The 18,201-nt window shown below is 50.0% G+C and overlaps 1 protein-coding gene across 2 annotated transcripts in view; it reads left to right on the top strand.

Annotated features, from left to right (window-relative positions):
* Positions 1–17,655, top strand: part of LOC129336654 (serine/arginine repetitive matrix protein 2-like) — a 32,015-nt gene extending 14,360 nt beyond the window's left edge. Inside the window, exons 4-9 of one of the 2 annotated variants that reach the window (XM_054989916.1) lie at positions 1,285–1,326; positions 4,759–6,011; positions 9,039–11,090; positions 12,482–13,378; positions 15,179–15,433; positions 16,749–17,655. In XM_054989916.1, the coding sequence (XP_054845891.1) occupies positions 1,285–1,326; positions 4,759–6,011; positions 9,039–11,090; positions 12,482–13,378; positions 15,179–15,433; positions 16,749–17,329 (5,080 nt within the window). In that variant the 3' untranslated portion in view covers positions 17,330–17,655. Of the gene's footprint in view, positions 1–1,284; positions 1,327–4,758; positions 6,012–9,038; positions 11,091–12,481; positions 13,379–15,175; positions 15,434–16,748 lie in introns of both variants that reach the window. The other variant, XM_054989915.1, reaches the window with a different exon arrangement.
* Positions 17,656–18,201: the final 546 nt, after the last annotated feature.

Raw genomic sequence — 18,201 nt, 5'->3', positions numbered from 1 at the left:
AAAGTGGAACCAGCTGCCCAGGGAGGTTGTGAGCTCCCCCTCACTGGCAGTTTTCAAGAAGAGGCTGGATGAATATTTATCGGGGATGCTTTAGGCTCATCCGGCATTGGACAGGGAGTTGGACTGGAAGGTCTGCATGGCCCCTTCCAACTCTATCATTCTGTGATTCTATAAATAGAGTAAGGAAGGGCCCCTTTCACTGTTTATGCTGAGTAGGTTCCTACAGTTCCGAGCAATAAACCCTCTGCACGTCTCCTCGTGCGTCTGAAAAAAAGGTTTTTCGGCTAAATAGTTGCCAAAAGAGTAAGGAAGGCCCCCATACACTGTTTATGCTGAGTAGGTTCCTACAGTTCTGAGCAAGAAACACGGGCCATACGTTCAGTCAGAAAACAAACAAGGAAATGGGGTAGCAAGTAGCTGAATGCATAAAAACAACCAACCATACCTCCTAGTGTTGAAAAGACATCTTGGAGTTCTCTGGAAAACCATAGATTGGTCAGTATAAACTCATTTAAAACTTGTATTAACTGAAAATATAAAACATGGAAGAAGAAAATGTCTTGTTGAGAACTCATCTGCTTAACGTCCTTCACGAATTCCTTCAGAATCACTATATCTGCATTTAGGGGGTGGAACTGAACAAGTAAAGGGCAAAGCGTGTACTTTTTGATTCATTGCCAGGCAGCTGAAGGGGGCAGAGCTGATAGAGGTTTATAAAATTCTGGCGGTGTGCAGAAATCTGAACTTTTCCTCTTTTGTGTCCTTAAACTGGACCTCCACCAAAGAAACTCATCTGAAGAAGGCAGGATTTCAGTCCCAATAGTACCTTAACAAGATATTCAGAGTGCAAGCTTTCGGGAGTGAGAGCTCCCTCCAGACCCCTGATCTGAAGAAGGGACTCGTTTCCCTCTTTTCCTTGGAGCACTCCACAGACCCTGAGTGTCCCTTTTGTGAGGATGCATTCATCCATGCCTCATGGAGGCAGGGTCTCCTGATCCGTTGGAACTCTGGACCACTTGAGCAGGCCAGGTGCCGCTTGCATGGAGAGAGTATAGTAGGTCGTCGGCATGTCAGCTGCCAGGCGGGTTTCCATGGTACCTGCGTCACAGGAGAAGGAACGAGAGTGGGTGGAGAAGGCCAAGGAGAGGAGAGGCAGCTTCTGTGGCCTGGGAATCTTCGGTGGGAGCAGTTGGCCTTTTCCCTTGTTCTTTTTGCTAGCACGATACTCCATATTAAAACAGCAATGCAGTTAACAGATTACTGACATTAATGTTCTCAAAACAGGTACCCCAACTGGCACCCTGAAGTCAGCTCTCCATCCAAAAGGTAATGCTTGAACTATGATTACTTCCCTTGGTCACAGTTTCAGATATGTAGCTGTGTTGGTCTGCTGTAGAATAGTTGGATTTGAGTCCTTTGGCACCTTAGAGAGTCAGAAGTCCTCCTCAAAAGCTTACACCCTGAAAAAGAGCTGGGTTTTGGGGGGGGGAGGGGGGGAATAAGATTCTTGAGTGTAATACTGAAAAATTCCCATCATCTTACTGGAGACAGGAGTGTTGTTGAAACTCTTCGGGATAGTGGCTCGAATAGTATGGTATTGCCTCGTAGGACGTTGATTATGACATTCAGTGATCAATTTCTGAAGAGGGAATTCCTCAAAATGAACAGATTAGTATATTAAAAAGAGGAGGTAAAGGAAGTCCAAACCCCATCCTGGCACTTGAAGGTTATTTAAAACCACTATAATCAAATTTCATCTAGAATGTATTAATGGGTATCAAAAATTCCAAGAAAATGCCAATATGGCTAAATAGCAGTGTCAAGGGAATCATAGAAAGCAAGATTTCCTTTTAAAAGGCTTGTCCAAAATAGAAGGGGAGGGGCAGAAATTCTGATAAAAGAAAGATGAGTTACCAGGCAATGAAGAAGGAACTGGGATAGCAAATAATTGAAGGTGTAAAAACAATCAACCGTAACATCTAGTTTTTAGAAGGCATCTTAGAGCTTTCTGGGAAATCACAGATCAGTCTGCCTACTTTTCGTCCTTCACAAATTTGTAGAAAACTTGTATTACCTGGGATTTGGATTTTCAGAGTTCAAGCCTCACTTGATCTGAAGAAGGACTTCTTTGCATGTTTCCCTTGGCATTCCTCAGACCCTGAGTGTTGCTTTGGTGAGGATCCCCCGCAGCCCAGCTGAAGCTTCAAGGGCCCTTTCCCTGCTGCTTGCCTTTAAACTTCAGCGGGCCCGTAGATGGATTCCCCCCCCCCGCCCCGCCCCACTAGCCAGCTGAACCATAGGAAGTCCTGCCACCCGATGTGAGGGGAAGAGGGAGCCCCCTCCTCCCTCTCCCATCCGGTGAAATAAGCGGTGGGGTGGGAAGTTTCGGTGTGCTCCCATACTTCACGGAGCACACCAAAGCAGGGCAACAAGTAGCTTGCCACTTCGGAAATGGCTTATTTCCGATTCTCTTTCCCGCCTTAGAAATTCTGAAGCGGGAAATCCGAGTCTTTCCGTTCCTGCACAACCCTAGTTGCTGGTACTGATAATATATTGTTTGGATCTGGGAACGTCAGCCTATGCCTTGAAGCACATTGTTTCTTGGAGGCAGGCGACCATCTTCTGTGTTGCCCACTGTGGCTCCCCCTGTTTATCCTTGCTTGATGTAGCTGCAGCGTGTCATCAGTGTGAAATTGTGATGTTATTGATCTGTTTGGAATGTCAGTTACTTTTACGTGCCAGGAACAGCCCTGGCACAAATACAGAACCCCTCTAGCTGCTACGGCTTTGCCCCGCTGTCAGCTTTGTCGCCATCGTGGTTGAAATGTTAATGCTGCCTGTGCTCTATTAATTTCTTAGTGCTTTACAGAAACACAAGTCCCTTTGTTTTTTAAAAATGAGAAATGTTGGTTGTTTCTCTATGCAGAATGGTAGATATACCAGGATACAAACCCCTAAGTACCCCTACCACCCATCCCACTCTCTCCACACAAAAGTCCATCAACAAGAAAAGAGACAAGGAAGGAGAGACAGAAAGAGCCACACACCTACGTAGATAAGAGTATTCTGGGTTTTTTAAAGGATGGTGAGAACTGGGGTGGGGGGGGGCAGTGAGAAGCTGCAATATGGATCCAGTTAAACGAGAAATGCCGAAAGGAGAAGTCTGATTGTTCAAAGAAATATAAGAAATCTTGCTAGATGGAGGTGAAAGTCTCAGGGTCTTTTCATCCGTTGTATGAGATTCTCCTCCTTATTTGAAGATCCATGACTGACTCCGCCATCCTCAGATTTCCAGTGCTGCAAGATTAGTCACTTGGCGGCTGAAGCTGCCATAACCCATGATGCTTGGGAAGTGTCCATAAATGTGGTGCATGGCCTAGGATGAAGTTATTTGCTGTCGGCACCATTTACTAGATAGTGTGAGATTAATCCTAGATGTAGCGTCTTGCCAGAAACATGCAATTTGGAGGCAGTCTCAGGATGTGTGGGTGAGACTGGCTGCGGGAACCTGATAGTGCCAATATACATTGATCTCAGCAAAACCTAGGTGGCTAAATCTATAATAATAATAACATTCAGTTTACATTCCGCCCTTCAGGACAACTGAACACCCACTCAGAGCAGTTTACAAAGTATGCTATTATTATCCCCACAAAAAACACCCTGTGAGGTGGGTGGGGCTGAGAGAGCTCCAGAGAGCCGCGACTAGCCCAGGGTCACCCAGCTGGCCTCAAGTGGAGGAGTGGGGAATCAAACCCATGTGCAAATGAATCTGAAGACAACAGAGTACCAGGCAGCTGCTGGGCCAACCTAGTGGCCTCAGTTACAGGAGAGAACCTTTGGGGGTGGTTTAATTGGGTATAGCCCAGGGATGTCCACTTACATAGGAGCTGGAGCTGGGCGATATCTCGGTGAGCCCATTCAGGTGTTTACTGCTCAGGAGCCAGAGTCCCAGATGGCACGCAGGAGGAGGTCGGGAAAACTAGATGATGTTGGTACAGGTTGGTGCAGTCCTTCCTTTATACGCCTTGACTTGGATAACACAGGCAAGCCCAATCTTACCAGATCTCAGAAGCTAAGCATGGTCACCCTGGGTTAGTAATTGGCTGGCAGACCTCCAACCAGGGATGCATTGCAGAGGCAGTTAATGGTAAACTATATTAGTTTTGCCTTGAAAACCCCAGCAGGGGTCACCATAAGTCAACTTTACCTTTATGGCACATTCCACCACCAATTATAATAAGCATGGTTGCCTCTTGAAATCTGTTTTGGCTTTGAATAACCATTACATTTTCCTTCTTTTCAAATTTATCTTCTTTTCAACTTGATCCATCTCACATTTTTATCCCATCCTTCCTGCCCAGAGCTCAGAGCAGTGTATCTATTTCTCCCCTCCTCCAGTCCATCCTCATGACAGCTAACGAGTTAGGTAATTGGAGCAGAGAGCCAGTGATCAGCCCACAGTGAACCTTTCGACAGAGTAGAGATTGGAACACCAGTCTCTCTCCTTCTCATCTGGCATTTCACTCTCCGTACACAACAGTAGCTTTCCAAATTACACTCTTTGGCACAGGCCGGATTTCTATTATGACATCTACTTTTTTTTCTCAGAAGGGAGCATGTGTCCCTGTTGGTTAAGGCTCCAGATAGAATAACTGGAGGCAAAGTAATACATCACCCTTTCCCCCTAACTTCGTTAGGGTATTTCTTTCATAGTGAACATGTTTGAGAAAATCTTGGTATCTGCCTGTTTCACAGATGCAAAGGTGATGGAGAGGAGAGGCACACATCAAGGCGACGTTGTGCCAGTCCTAGCCCGAAACGTTCAAGATGCTCAAGCTCTAGCCACTACAGGCATGGAACTCAGTCACCATCAAGGAGCTCGGGCCACACTAGGTGTCGAACTCGGTCACGATCAAGGAGCTCTGGCTACACCAGGCGTCGAACTCGGTCGCGATCAAGGAGCTCTGGCCACACCAGGCGTCGAAGTCGGTCACGATCAAGGAGCTCTGGCCACACCAAGCATCAAACTCAGTCACCATCAAGGAGCTCTGGCCACACCAGGCGTCAAACTCGGTCACGATCAAGGAGCTGTGGCCACACCAAGCGTCAAACTCAGTCACCATCAAGGAGCTCTGGCCACACCAGGCGTCAAACTCGGTCGCGATCAAGGAGCTCTGGCCACACCAAGCGTCAAACTCAGTCACCATCAAGGAGCTCTGGCCACACCAAGCATCAAACTCGGTCACCATCAAGGAGCTCTGGCCACACCAGGCGTCGAACTCGGTCGCGATCAAGGAGCTCTGGCCACACCAAGCATCAAACTTGGTCACCATCAAGGAGTTCTGGCCACACCAGGCGTCAAACTCGGTCGCGATCAAGGAGCTCTGGCCACACCAAGCATCAAACTCAGTCACCATCAAGGAGCTCTGGCCACACCAAGCATCAAACTTGGTCACCATCAAGGAGTTCTGGCCACACCAGGCGTCAAACTCGGTCGCGATCAAGGAGCTCTGGCCACACCAAGCATCAAACTCAGTCACCATCAAGGAGCTCTGGCCACACCAGGCGTCAAACTCGGTCGCGATCAAGGAGCTCTGGCCACACCAAGCATCAAACTCAGTCACCATCAAGGAACTCTGGCCGCACCAAGCATCAAACTCGGTCACCATCAAGGAGCTCTGGCCACACCAAGCATCGAACTCGGTCGCGATCAAGGAGCTCTGGCCACACCAAGCATCAAACTCGGTCACCATCAAGGAACTCTGGCCGCACCAAGCATCAAACTTGGTCACCATTAAGGAGCTCTGACTACACCAGGCATCGAACTCGGTCGCGATCAAGGAGCCCTGGGAGTCACAGACAGAGTCGGCCAAGAAGTCGAAGTCCATGGCGTTTTCCAAGTCCCAGACCCAGGTCAATGTCTCCATGGCGACCACTGGATTCAAGTAGATGTTCTTGTACTTCTTCCAGCTTGGAGAGAGAATTGGAAAACTCAAGAAGATCTCCAGGTAACAAAATTGTTTTGACTTTCTTGCTGAAATTCTGGAGCATGTCTCCTCTGAAGTAACAGCAGCTGCCCCATAGTAGATATGAAAAGGCCACTCTTGGCAGCTTAAAGTCTAATAGGTTTGTGATTGGATTTAAACCAGAAAGTTTGAAAGGTATTGAGTGAGTCTAGCTGGTTGGTTTGATGGGGGGGGGGAGGGTATGATGTAAGGGATTTTAATGGATGGTAGTAAGCGTCAGGACAGACAACTCATGGCAAGAGTACAGAAAAACACAGCATTAGAGTATTGGGTATCTCTTCCTAGAAGGAATCGCACTAACCTTTTGGTCTGTTTCTGTGGTGTGTGGGAAATGCGGAAACACAGGAAAAGAGCTGAATAAAGGTGTTCTGTTGAGGGAAGATATGTTTATTTGTTAGTGTGGAATGTGAGCCTGATCCATTTGTGGAATTGTGACCACAGAGAGATCAAAAGAACTGAGGCACAGCTGGCACTTTGAAAGGAGGGGGAGAGGCAGATCTAGGTGGCGTGAGCCTTTCCCTTCATTGTTGTCAGTGAAGCTTTTTTACTGCCCGCTTGATTCCTATGCTCGATTGAGACTGAATTAAGCAATAAAACAATACAATATTTTCTCCCTTGAGAGGGCTATGCCAGGGGTCTCAGAGCCAAGCTACAAGTGATGCCTGACACAGGTTGGACACTTGTCAGCTTCCCTCAAGTTTTGATGGGAAATGTAGGCATCCTGGTCTTGCAGCTGTAATGGAGAGCCAAGCTGTAAAACCAGGACGCCTACATTTCCCATCAAAACGTGAGGGAAGCTGACAAGTGTCCAACCTGTGTCAGGAGTCACTTGTAGCTTGGCTCATAGTTTCCATATTAACATACCAATACGATAACATGACTTCTTGCTGCAGCAGGACCTGCCTGGGATGTATTTGGTTATTTAAATCTGTTTCTTTAATTTGGTCTGAAAATTGGTCCCTCAGGGGAAAAGCCACATAGAAGTGCCATAATAAAGCCGTAAAGATTGTTTTAACTTGTCACATTTTTACTTTCTGTCGGCTGTGCATGCAGCACTGTCCCTGTGAACCCATTCTGCCCTTCCCGTAAAGTAGGGACTTGTCCCTCCACTTTGACCTGCATGATTAATGCCAATCGGTAAATAATAAGGGCCCTCTGAGGCATGATTTGCTCAGAGATGAAGGTGCTGATTTGGCCTGCGTGACTGAAAGCCAGATGAAGGATTCAGCGGCCTCATGTATCGCTTTGTCTTGGTTAGCTTCAGCTAGCGATACGGTCCGTCGTCAGCCCTGACCTGGGGGATGGGAGTGGTTGGGGCTATCTTTCTTCAAGAGTGTTTCTCCTTCCACAGGTTCCTACATCAGACAAGAGCATGTTTTCATAGTATGTCCCCTGCATTTGGTCCAGAGATGGTTAAGGATACTGCGGGCCTGTTTTGCATGTGATAGCCCTGGCTGAGCTTGGCAGAGTTGATATGCAGCCCAGCATGGCTCCCCCCACCACTGCTGCCCCCGGCTTGCGATCAGGCACGCTCTGCTGCTTTGCCGTTTAAAAGCAGTGCTCGGTGGTGGCGTTTCCCCCCTTCCCTCTCTGGTTGCTGAGGGGACCAACATGCCTGGTTGAAAACCCTCCCCAGCCTGCTCATGGTCCGCATGGGCTGAACAGGGGCTGAACAAGGTGAATCACAAACTATGGACCCGTTGCATTGAAAGTGTAAAGAAGTTTAATATGGAAATTAGAAGCACTCACAGAATATGTAAGCGCAACAGATTGAGAAAGGAGTGAAAGAAAAAAAGGATGTCCTGCCCCTGGTTGGCCGGATTCCTCCTGAGTCAGTCACTCGACCTGCTGGCCTCTTAGGTAAGAGCAGCTGGAGCTGGAACAGGGCTTGCACCTAGTGGACTGGTTGATAATGTGTGTATGTGTGTATATATATATATATATATATATATTTACTGGACTCTTGTTTTGTGCCCTTGCAACTTGTAGTTGTATTGTTAGCCACCTTGAGTCTAAGAAAATAAGGTAGATGTGAATATTTTTAAATTATTATTTATTTATTAAATGTATAGCTCGCTCTCCCCGCAGACAGGCTGAGAGTGGGTAACATCAAGTAATAAAACCACATTAAGATATTTTAATGAATTGTTTTTAGTCTTATTCTTTCTCCCAGGATCTCAATCTGATTACTTCGTCTCTGTTCTCTCCCTTCCCCATTTTATCCTCCCAACTCTGTGAGGTGGGCTGGGTCTGGGAAGAGTAACTAGCCAAGCATCGAGTGAGCCTGATTGGCAGGGTGAGAGTTTAAAGCTTGGTCTCACTCGTCTTCGCCCAGTGCACTAAGCCCTGCACCACAAAAGTCACCCGCCAGTCAACTCTGAAGGGCAGAGCGCCCACGGAGTGCTCGTCCCTATTTCTGTTCAGATTTCCTTTGCAATTCTTTTGGTAGTTTTGAAATAACTCCAGAATGCCGCTGTCTTGCATGCTGCGCCCTGCAGGGAGGAGGCCGTTTCGGACGAGCCGGATCTAAAGGGCTGCTGTTGGGACAGGAGGCTGGTCTTCTGCTTTGTTTTGCCTTCCTGGTCTCCTCAGGCCCGGCTGTACTTGACATTTTTTAATGAGCCCCCGACCCTTTCCTGGCAGCCCTAGACCAGCCGTGGGGAACGTCGTCTTAACACGGGAGCCTGATTGGGCTTGGAACCGCAGTGTGCTCAGAAGAGGGGCTCCTGCCCTCCCCTCTCTGCCGCTTTCCCAAAGTGAAACAGCCCCCTTTTTGTGTGGCTGCAGGGAAAGTGGGGAAGCAGAATCTGACGTGTTGAAAATGGTCGCGTGCAGGTTTTGCCCGTAAGGGCGGGCATCTGAGTGGGGAGTGGGTGTCTGGCTGTCCAGCCTTGTGCAGAGTCCCTTCAGCTTAAGCTCACTGATGGGAGCAACTCAGCATCAGGTTGTTCCGTTAAACTCAGTGCAAGGTTAACCGCTTGTTTTTTCTTACCTTTGTCACGCCTGCAGAGAGACAACATACCTGGACACCTCATTCAGAAAACAGATATGATGAACGGAAGCGGACCCACAGTAGTTCCAACTACCAGGAAAAGAGACGTGAGGATTTGGAGTGGACGCAGGAGGGTAGTCCACGCCAGAAGTTGTTTATAGGGACAGGAAGACAAGAACAGGAACGCAGTAGGTTGGTGCCCAGAGAGCGGAGGCGTGATGATCCTGAGCCCTCGGCACTGGCTTCTCTTACAGAGAAAAGTGTGCTTCAAGCCATGGCACAGCTCCAGGCTCAAGGAGGAGCAGGCAGGAGACTTCACCGAGGAAGGGACTCTACGCACCTTGCAGCTGGGCGGACAGACACACCAGCTGTGCCCTCAGACCTTGTTTCCATGATCCAGCTGGTTACAACCCAGGTAATTGAAGCTGTCTGGGATTCTAAAGAAGCCTCCTCCAGGCGACCAAGCGCAAGTGAAGATGGTCGAAGCCGCCAGCAAGGTTACTCTGCAGCCAGGAAGGCAAAGAACCCAAGCATGGCAAGTTCCAGCCTCCAGCAGGCAACCTCTACAAGCAGCAATGTGGTGGTTCCAGACACCCACCAAGGCAATGCTAAGAGCATCAAGGGAAAAACCAAAAAAGAGGGGAGTCCATGTCCTAAGAAAGACATCTCTCAGAGTGACACGGCAAAGGACAAACATGTGGCAGGCCGGTGCCCCAAGAAAGAGAGCTCTTCGAGTGGCAAGGCAAAAGACAAAAATGTGGCAGATCTGTGCCCTGAGAAAGAAAGCTCTTCGAGTGGCAAGGCAAAAGACAAAAATGTGGCAAGTCTGTGCCCCAAGAAAGAGAGCTCTTCGAGTGGCAAGGCAAAAGACAAAAATGTGGTGGGTCTGTGCCCCAAGAAAGAAAGCTCTTCGAGTGGCAAGGCAAAAGACAAAAATGTGGCAAGTCTGTGCCCCAGGAAAGATAGCTCTTCGAGTGGCAAGGCAAAAGACAAAAATGTGGTGGGTCTGTGCCCCGAGAAAGATAGCTCTTCGAGTGGCAAGGCAAAAGACAAAAATGTGGCGAGTATGTGCCCTGAGAAAGAGAGCTCTTCAAGTGGCAAGGCAAAAGACAAAAATGTGGTGGGTCTGTGCCCCGAGAAAGAAAGCTCTTCAAATGGCAAGGCAAAAGACAAAAATGTGGTGAGTATGTGCCCTGAGAAAGAGAGCTCTTCGAGTGGCAAGGCAAAAGACAAAAATGTGGTGGGTCTGTGCCCCGAGAAAGAAAGCTCTTCGAGTGGCAAGGCAAAAGACAAAAATGTGGCAAGTCTGTGCCCCAGGAAAGATAGCTCTTCGAGCGGCAAGGCAAAAGACAAAAATGTGGCGGGTCTGTGCCCCGAGAAAGATAGCTCTTCGAGTGGCAAGGCAAAAGACAAAAATGTGGCGGGTCTGTGCCCCAAGAAAGACACTTCTTTGAAAGGCAAGGTAAAGAAGAAACGTGTGGCAGATCCGTGTCCCCAGCAAGGTACTGCTGTGAGTGGTGAGGCAGAGAAACAACCTATAGAGGCTCATAGCTCCCACCATGGTACTGCTGATAATGGCAAGGCAGAAAACCAGTGTGTGGTGGATGCGTGCACCCATCAAGGCATTACTGCAAGTATGGAAGAAGAGAACCAACATGTGTTGGATCAGTGGCCCCCGCAAGACATGGCCCCGAGCGACAAGGCAGCGAGTGAAAATGCAATCGGTCCCAGCTCCCAGCAAGACACTATTGCAAGCAGCAAGACAGAGGACTTGCATGTGGCAGCTCCTAGCCCCCAGGAAGACACTTCTGTGAGCAGTGAGGCAGAGAATCCAGGTGCAGCAAGTCCTAGCTTGAATGAAGGCACTGCTGGAAATGCCACGGCCGAGAACCTACATGTGGCGAGTCCTAGCCCCAATGAAGCCACTGCTGTGAGCGCTGAGACGGAGAGCAAATGCCTGGTGGCTCTCAGCTCCCAGGAAGGCAGTGATCTGAGCAGCAAAGCAGGCAGCCAAGAGACGGAGCAGGAACTGGTACCTGGAGCTGCAACTGGTACTGGTCATCACTTGGGTGAGGAGCTAGGATTTATTTATTTAATTATTTATTTAATTGTTTAATTATTGTGGAAGGTGTGTGCTGCTGCTGCCAGAGGAGCGAAGCCTGTCTTGACCGCAGGCACCTTCAAAAGCCAGAAATGAAAGCCAGAAATGAAGCAATGTCGGAGGAAGGCAATAGGTCCAGAGGAGTTAGCCGTGTTAGTCTGTAGTAGCAAAATCGAGAAGAGTCCAGTAGCACCTTTAAGACTAACCAATTTTACTGTAGCACAAGCTTTCGAGAATCACAGTTCTCTTCGTCAGATGCGTGAGGAAGGCAAGGAGCTGCAGAGGGCTCCTGAAGGTGGTCTGACGATGAGCTTCAAGGCAGCAGGATCCAGAAAGGTGGGGGAAGGAATCAGGGAGGTGGCATTGCAGGGGGGGAGACGCCGGAGGCCCAGACCAGGTGGGAAGCAGCGAGTCGTAATCTTGGGAGGCTCTGGGGCTGAAGCGCTGGGAGGGACCGTGGCACCGAGGGGGAGAGGCTGACACCTTGGGAGGCGAGTGCCAGCTCAGGGAGAAAGGGCAGGCTCATACCATCAGACATTGGGGAGGGCTCCCAAAGGAGGCCTGTGGGCCAGAGGCCCAGGGCAGGAAGGTTTGGGTATCCTCAGCCAGTGGGAGGTGATGCTGCCCAAGCTCACATTGCTGCCACCACCACCACCAGAGGAGGGAAGCACAGTAAAAAGGTAGATGTAGGCTGATTCCGCACACATTGGATAATGCACTTTCAATGCACTTTATCCATCGTTTGGGGTGGATTTTTTGTTCCGCACATGAAAAAATCCGTTCCAAATGATCTATAAAGAGGATTGGAAGCGCATTATCCAACGTGTGCAGAATCAGCCATAGAAAGGCAATGAGGTGTAACTGAGGAAAAGGGGACCCAGCAATGCAGAACATCATTGTATGAAATAAATAAGTGCGCACTGGCCAAGGAGGCGCATGGGGGAGAGAGGCCTTATGTGGTTGAAGGGTCTCTGGTCTTACGCCGCAAGGAGACATGACAGTAATCAAGTTTAGTTGGTTCGTGCGTCTGCCTCCTAATGCTTACAATCTGAAGACAGGCTTACCCAGAATGCTCCCAGGGTAGCTGGGATCAGCTTTCCGTATTTAAAGGCAGCAGACCTCTGATTTCCAGTTGTCGCTTCCAGTTTCACTCTCTTGACCAGTGCTGAGTTACTGACAGGAGTACTTGCGTTCTCACCTTCCATATTCCAGCATTGCTGAGAGGTGCCTTTTGAGGACATAGGGGGGTGATGTGCACAAAGGGTGTGGCTCACGTGCGTGTTCACTGAGGTCTGTTTGAGGAACTTGAGAGTGTTGCTTAACTTCATGGGTCTTGGTTATCTTTTTAATTTTCTGCAGGAAGTCCCGGGCGAGTCTCGAAGCCCCGAGTGCAGATTTGTGGAGACTCTCTGGTCGTCTCTGCCCAGAAACGGGCGTCCCTCACTACAGAAGGTTGGCAGCTGGGCCTGGAGGAGAGTCTTGTTCTGGAGTGGCACGGGCAAGAAGAGATGACCTGGACTTGGCTCCTTCCCCTATTCCAGAATCTAGCGGCTCAGGGCCAGGCCCCAAATGCATTGATCCTTCATCTGGGAGGAAACGATTTAGTGCCTGCCTTCGATTCATCCTCATTTAGTACAGTGAAAAGAGCATTCTCCCTGCTTCGGGAACTTCTCCCCCAAGTCAGGGTGATTTGGTCAGAGGTGATACCACAGGGAATCTGGCATGGAGGAGAAAGAGACAGGCAGCGGAAGAAACTGAACACGGATGTGGGAAAGTGCGTCAAAAGCCATGGGGGTGCTGTGATCAAACACCCGAGAATTTCATCCGAAGACACTGAGCTGTACATGGATAAAGCAAACCTGTCTGACGCAGGCATTGACATATTTTTGGAGGATATAAAGAATGGGATTCTTGCCCACGTGCTCCAGTCTAGCGGAGTGGCAGGTGGCGGGCTCAAGAAAGGCACGAACTTAGCGCCACTTGCTCCTTCCGTTACTTCTTCTGGACTTGTCTCTGTGAATGAGAAGGTTGCAATTCAGGAGGAAGGAGCCGTCTCATCTTCTGAGGAAGTGTTGAGAACGCGGACAGGCGCAAGGGAGGGGGCTGCGAGCTCCCAGCTGGTGAGCGGCAAGGCCAGGAACTCAGGTGTGGCTAGTCCAGGTCCTCACCCAGGAACGTCCGGAAGCCATGAAGTCAAGAACCAAGAACCAAGAGCCGAGCAGCATCTGGAGGTTGCAAGCGTGCCAGCTTCCTCAGGTGAGTAATTGTTGGGGTGGTGGGCTGCAGAACAGAAGTGTAGGGGAGAATATTCTGCGTTAATCTCTGATTTTAAGGAATCGGAGAATCATAGGGTTGGAAGGGACCTCTAGGGTCCTCTAGTCCAACCCCCTGCGCAATGCAGGGAATTCACAACAGCCACCCCTCCCCGCACCCCCAGTGACCCCTGCTTCATGCCCAGAAGATGGCAAAACATCTGTAGTGACTGATGCTCGTTTCTGGGCTGAGATGGCCAGGGAGGAGGAGTGTTACCTGAATGGCTACCCATTTCTGCTCCCCTTCCCTTAGTAACAGTACTCTGGGCACATCTGTGGAGCTGGACAGCAACCAAAAGGGTTCATGGAAAGGGGGCTCAATTCCTGTATGTACCAGAGTCTCACGGAGAGTGCTGTTCTTGCTCCTGGAAAAACAATTGTGGGAAGGCAGGGGGGAGAGACCCCTCAGCTCGCTGCCTCCTGGTGACTTCGCTAACCCAAAGGGGAATTAACCAGACACGACATTTAAGGCTCATGAGGAGAGGCTTTACTGCTGCAAAATAGATAACAGAGGTAGAGCAATAAAACGTGCCAGAAAAGACACTACAGATGCTGCAGAACAGCCTTCCCACATCCCATACCATGATAGGGGACAGACAACTAGGCTAGATTTAAAACAATCAGGAACTGGATTGGGTTTTACTACAAGCAGGTAAAAGAAAAGCAGAATGGAAAACCATGAAGAACACTGAAAAAACTGCATACAAGATAGCGCATGAGTCATTTGCACACAGTCCATAGCACACGAGTGGGTGGTAGATACGGACCTTCCGTGGGCCAAAGATGACAGATCATGGAGGAGGCAGTGATGTGTGAGCTCTCTGGCTGTGTTAATGTATGTTTAAGTGAGAGTGAGGTAAGGGCTGCAGCTGAGATGTTTTCCGCGGAAACTTTGACAGAGCAGATCGGATCCCATAGAAAATAAAGGTACCCAGTGAAGAGCAAAGGGTAGTGAATGACGACGGAAGCAGCCTTCTCGATACCTCCAGCTGCAGTTAGATGGAACGAGGCTCACAAAGGAGAAAGGAAAATGAGAAGGGGAGGCGGTAAAGGAGATCCACCCATCCGAAGGCAAATAGAATCTGTTTTGGGGTATCCCATATAATACTATTACATGAGCAAAATGCAAATAAGTGTGTTTAATGTGGATGCTTTAGATTGGTTCACGGTTTGAATTCTGGCTGTGATTGGGGAGTTCAGTACTTGGCTATTGTCCTGGGAAATCTGACGAAGATGCTGATGGAAGTCAGGGCTGGAGCTGTAAGTTCGAAGCGAGCAGGTCAGGTACGCCAGGCCCAAGTGTGTGCTGGCAACACTGAGGCAACGGTCAGTTTGGTGTGTTGTGATGTTTCTGTGGGTTCCTTGTTCCTGCTCCTGTTCTGTGTAAAAGGTATAAAAGTCAATGAAGTGATTTGCTCTGCACTTCTGTGGTAGGAGACTCCCGCAGCCCATGCACATGAAAGTAAAGCTTTCTGGTTGTCAGGAACAGAGGGGCTGTTTCCTGTTCCAGCCCACCAGGGTAGCCTGGCTTGCCTCCAAGAACCAGTTCCGAGGACACTGTGCAGTGGGGAGCCTGTAGAGGAGAGAGCGATTGACTCGCGTTAACCACGTCTCATGTTGGCCTTGTCATATTTTGGGAGGAGGTACAAATGGCATTCTTGGTCCCGTGCTCCAGTCTAGCAGAGCAGCGGGTGGGGGACTCAAAAAAAAAACATAAAGTTGACTCCGTTTGCCTCTTCAGCAGTTCCTGCTGACCTTCCCTCTGTGAGTCAGGAGGCTGCAACAGGGGAGGATGAAGCAGTGTCATCTTCCGAGGAAGCATCGGATACACAGGCAAACCAAGGAGAAGGCGCTGTGAACTCCCAGCCTGTGAGCAGCAGGGCCGAAAACTCAGGGGCGGCCAGTCCAAGCCCCAAGGCAGGAGTGTCTGGACGCAGCAAGGCAGAGAACCAAGATGAGGAGCAAGAGCTGGTAGTTGGAAACGTTCCCCCTTGCTCAGGTGAGTCCTGGGTGGGCATGCGTGGTGGAGGCTTGCATGGGAGCGTAGAGGGAGAATATTGTGCGTTAAACATTCCATTCAGGCTCTGCTTTGGGAAACAAGGAAAGGGATGATGCTGCGTTGAAAGTTCAGTAGCTCTCTGGGGCTTCTGGTTAGAAAGAGACTTTTCAGATTTCAGGGGCATCTGCCTCTGACTGCTTGGTATCCGTGTGGGCGGGAATATCTATTTTGGTCATTGTTGACTCTGATGAAGAAAAGGGGTTCTGACCTGCTTAGCTTTCAACCAGATTGACATACTTGAGATGTGCCTTTGCTGAACAGGGGGCGACACTGTCAGCACTTGCCAGCAGGGCTGTGCGCCCAAGAAATATTCGGGTTTCTCACTTCGGGTTTATTTGAAGTGGGAAATGGGTTAGGAAAAAGGCCCGAAATCCGAAGCGGCTTGCTGCTTTGGATTCGGGATTCCAAGTCGCTTCAGTATGCTCCGGAAAAATTCAGAGCATACTGAAGTGATGGGGGAGGGGAGGCCCACCACCACCCTTAAACCCCTACCCCGCCTTAAAGCCCCACCCCCCACCCCACTTACCTTGTCAGATGGCTGGAGCGGCCCAAGGCTGCACTGGCCAACTGACCGGCGGGGAAGGCCTTCCCTGCCGCCATCGCCGCGCAGCTGTGGCCATCACGACCAGCTGGCAGAGAGGGCCTTCCCTGCTGCCGGCGCCAACCGTGCAGCCACGGCCGGCTGGGAGGGAGAGCCGCTGCCGCCGGAGGCTCCTGCAGTGGGTAAGTAGGGGTGGGGGTGAGGTAAGGGTGGGAAATGGGTAAGTTTAAAGGGCCCTGCCGCTTGTGACAGGGCCCTATAAACAATCCTCGGAGGGCCCGAAGCTTTACGAAACATTACGAATGCTTCGGAAAGCTTTGCTTCAGGATTTCCGAATTGGGGCCAGTGCTGGCAAAGCTTTCCGGATTGGGCCCGATTCAGGTATTTTACCCAAATCAGATTCCTAAAGCGCACACCCCTACTTGCCAGGTGATGCTTCTTCAAAACACTCCAAAAAACAGTCTGAAAACATCCCTGCTAGGAAGATAAACAATTAACACAGCACATTAAACGTCAAGTGCCTCTCTGCACTCACTCAGAGACTCAGATACAAATGCGTTGAGATACATGGCAGATACGCAGGGCTTATCTGAAAGACACCCAGCATTGCATCTGGGGGCATTCTGTGTTGTACATGCGAGCGGTTGTGTGATTTAGAAGCTAGAGCTTCCGGCAGAGAGCAACCTCCTGGCTTTTTCCTTCTCCTTCCTCCAGGAAATCCCGGACAAGCCTCGAAGCTGCGTGTGTGGATTTGTGGGCAATCAGTGATTATCTCTGCCCAGAAGCAGGCATCCAGCACCACAGCAGGCTCACAGCTGGGCCTTGAGACCATCTTGCTGGAGTGGCATGGGCAGGAGGAGATGGCCTGGCCTCAGCTTGTGCCCGCCTTACAGAAACTGGCTGCTCAGGGCCAGGCCCCAGATGGGTTGATCGTGCATCTGGGCGAGAATGACCTACTGTGCAGTCGTGGGGGTCAGTTAAGTTGCACCATAAAACAGGAACTGGGGCTAGTGAAGGAACTTTTCCCCCAAGTCCGAATCCTGTGGTCCAACCTGCTGCTGCGGAGGCGTGGGTTTGGCAAGTGTGGCTCTCGCACGGTTAACAGGGCGCGTGGCATGGTGAACCTTGAAGTGGGGCAGTTCATCGGCAGCCTGGGGGGTGCAGTGATCGAGCACCCTGCAATTTTGCACACCGTCCCTGACTTTTACGCAGATGGAGACAGTCTCTCTTGCGATGGTCTTGACATATTTTTGCAGGACATTAAAAATGGGATTCTTGCTCACTTCCCTTCATGATGGCGCAAGAAGAGTGCGGGTGGCTGAGGCGAGTCCCCGTTCTCCAAATGTGCAAGTAGTTTTCAGGGAACCTCATGATCTGGAGTCTGGTGGGGACACGTTGGAAGAGGGCGTCTCCCCGTTGAGCGGAAGGCAGAGAGGGAGCCGAGCTCTGCTGCTGTGTCCAGCTGTGGGTTCAGAGTCAAGGACAGCCCTGCCCTTTGAGTGGGGCATTGGATGTTGACAGCAGTCATGCCGGGCACTGGAAGAGGCAGAGCAGAAGCATTCTCAGCATTACGCCGCCCCCCCCCCCCCCAGTCTGTACAAAGTCTAATAAATCAATGACAGCCGTGAACCTATCTTACATGCAGAAGCGTGTTTGGATTTTTTTTAACTTTCCCCCTGCAAATAAGAATACTATACCAAATATCTGAATGTGCCCACCCCACTTGTGGAATAAGCACGAGTCAAAAAAAGAGGAAAGTGTTTAGAGAGCAATTGAAGAGGCTTGTATCTTCTCCTGTCAGCGCACGTCCAGAGCGGAGATTCTTCAAGAGAGTTTCCTAAGCATCTAGTCTGATAATCCAGAAGCGAACCTCAGAACTACACAGAGTAGGATAGTTTGGGTGTCAACCACAGCAGTGCTTGCTGGGGGTCAGAGAGGGACCCAGGCCAACGGAGACTAGTGGATGGGGCACACGGGGCCTCCCCCCCCAATTCCTTCCAAACCCAGCCTCTCAGTATTTTGCTGAGCTGATTTTTAGGGCTCCAGGCTGGGATATTAAAACCAATCCATCTTGGCTGCCCAGTGCTCTGCCGTGCAGTGCCTCCTTCCTCCCGTTCTCACCCATTGATCACAGACTTCACTGCCTCCTTTCCTTAGTATGATTTAA

The sequence above is a fragment of the Eublepharis macularius genome, chromosome 10 (assembly GCF_028583425.1).
Source record: "Eublepharis macularius isolate TG4126 chromosome 10, MPM_Emac_v1.0, whole genome shotgun sequence".
NCBI classification, from domain to species: domain Eukaryota; kingdom Metazoa; phylum Chordata; class Lepidosauria; order Squamata; family Eublepharidae; genus Eublepharis; species Eublepharis macularius.
The sequence above is the reverse complement of the archived record's forward strand: the minus strand, read 5'-3'. Positions and strand labels throughout refer to the sequence as shown.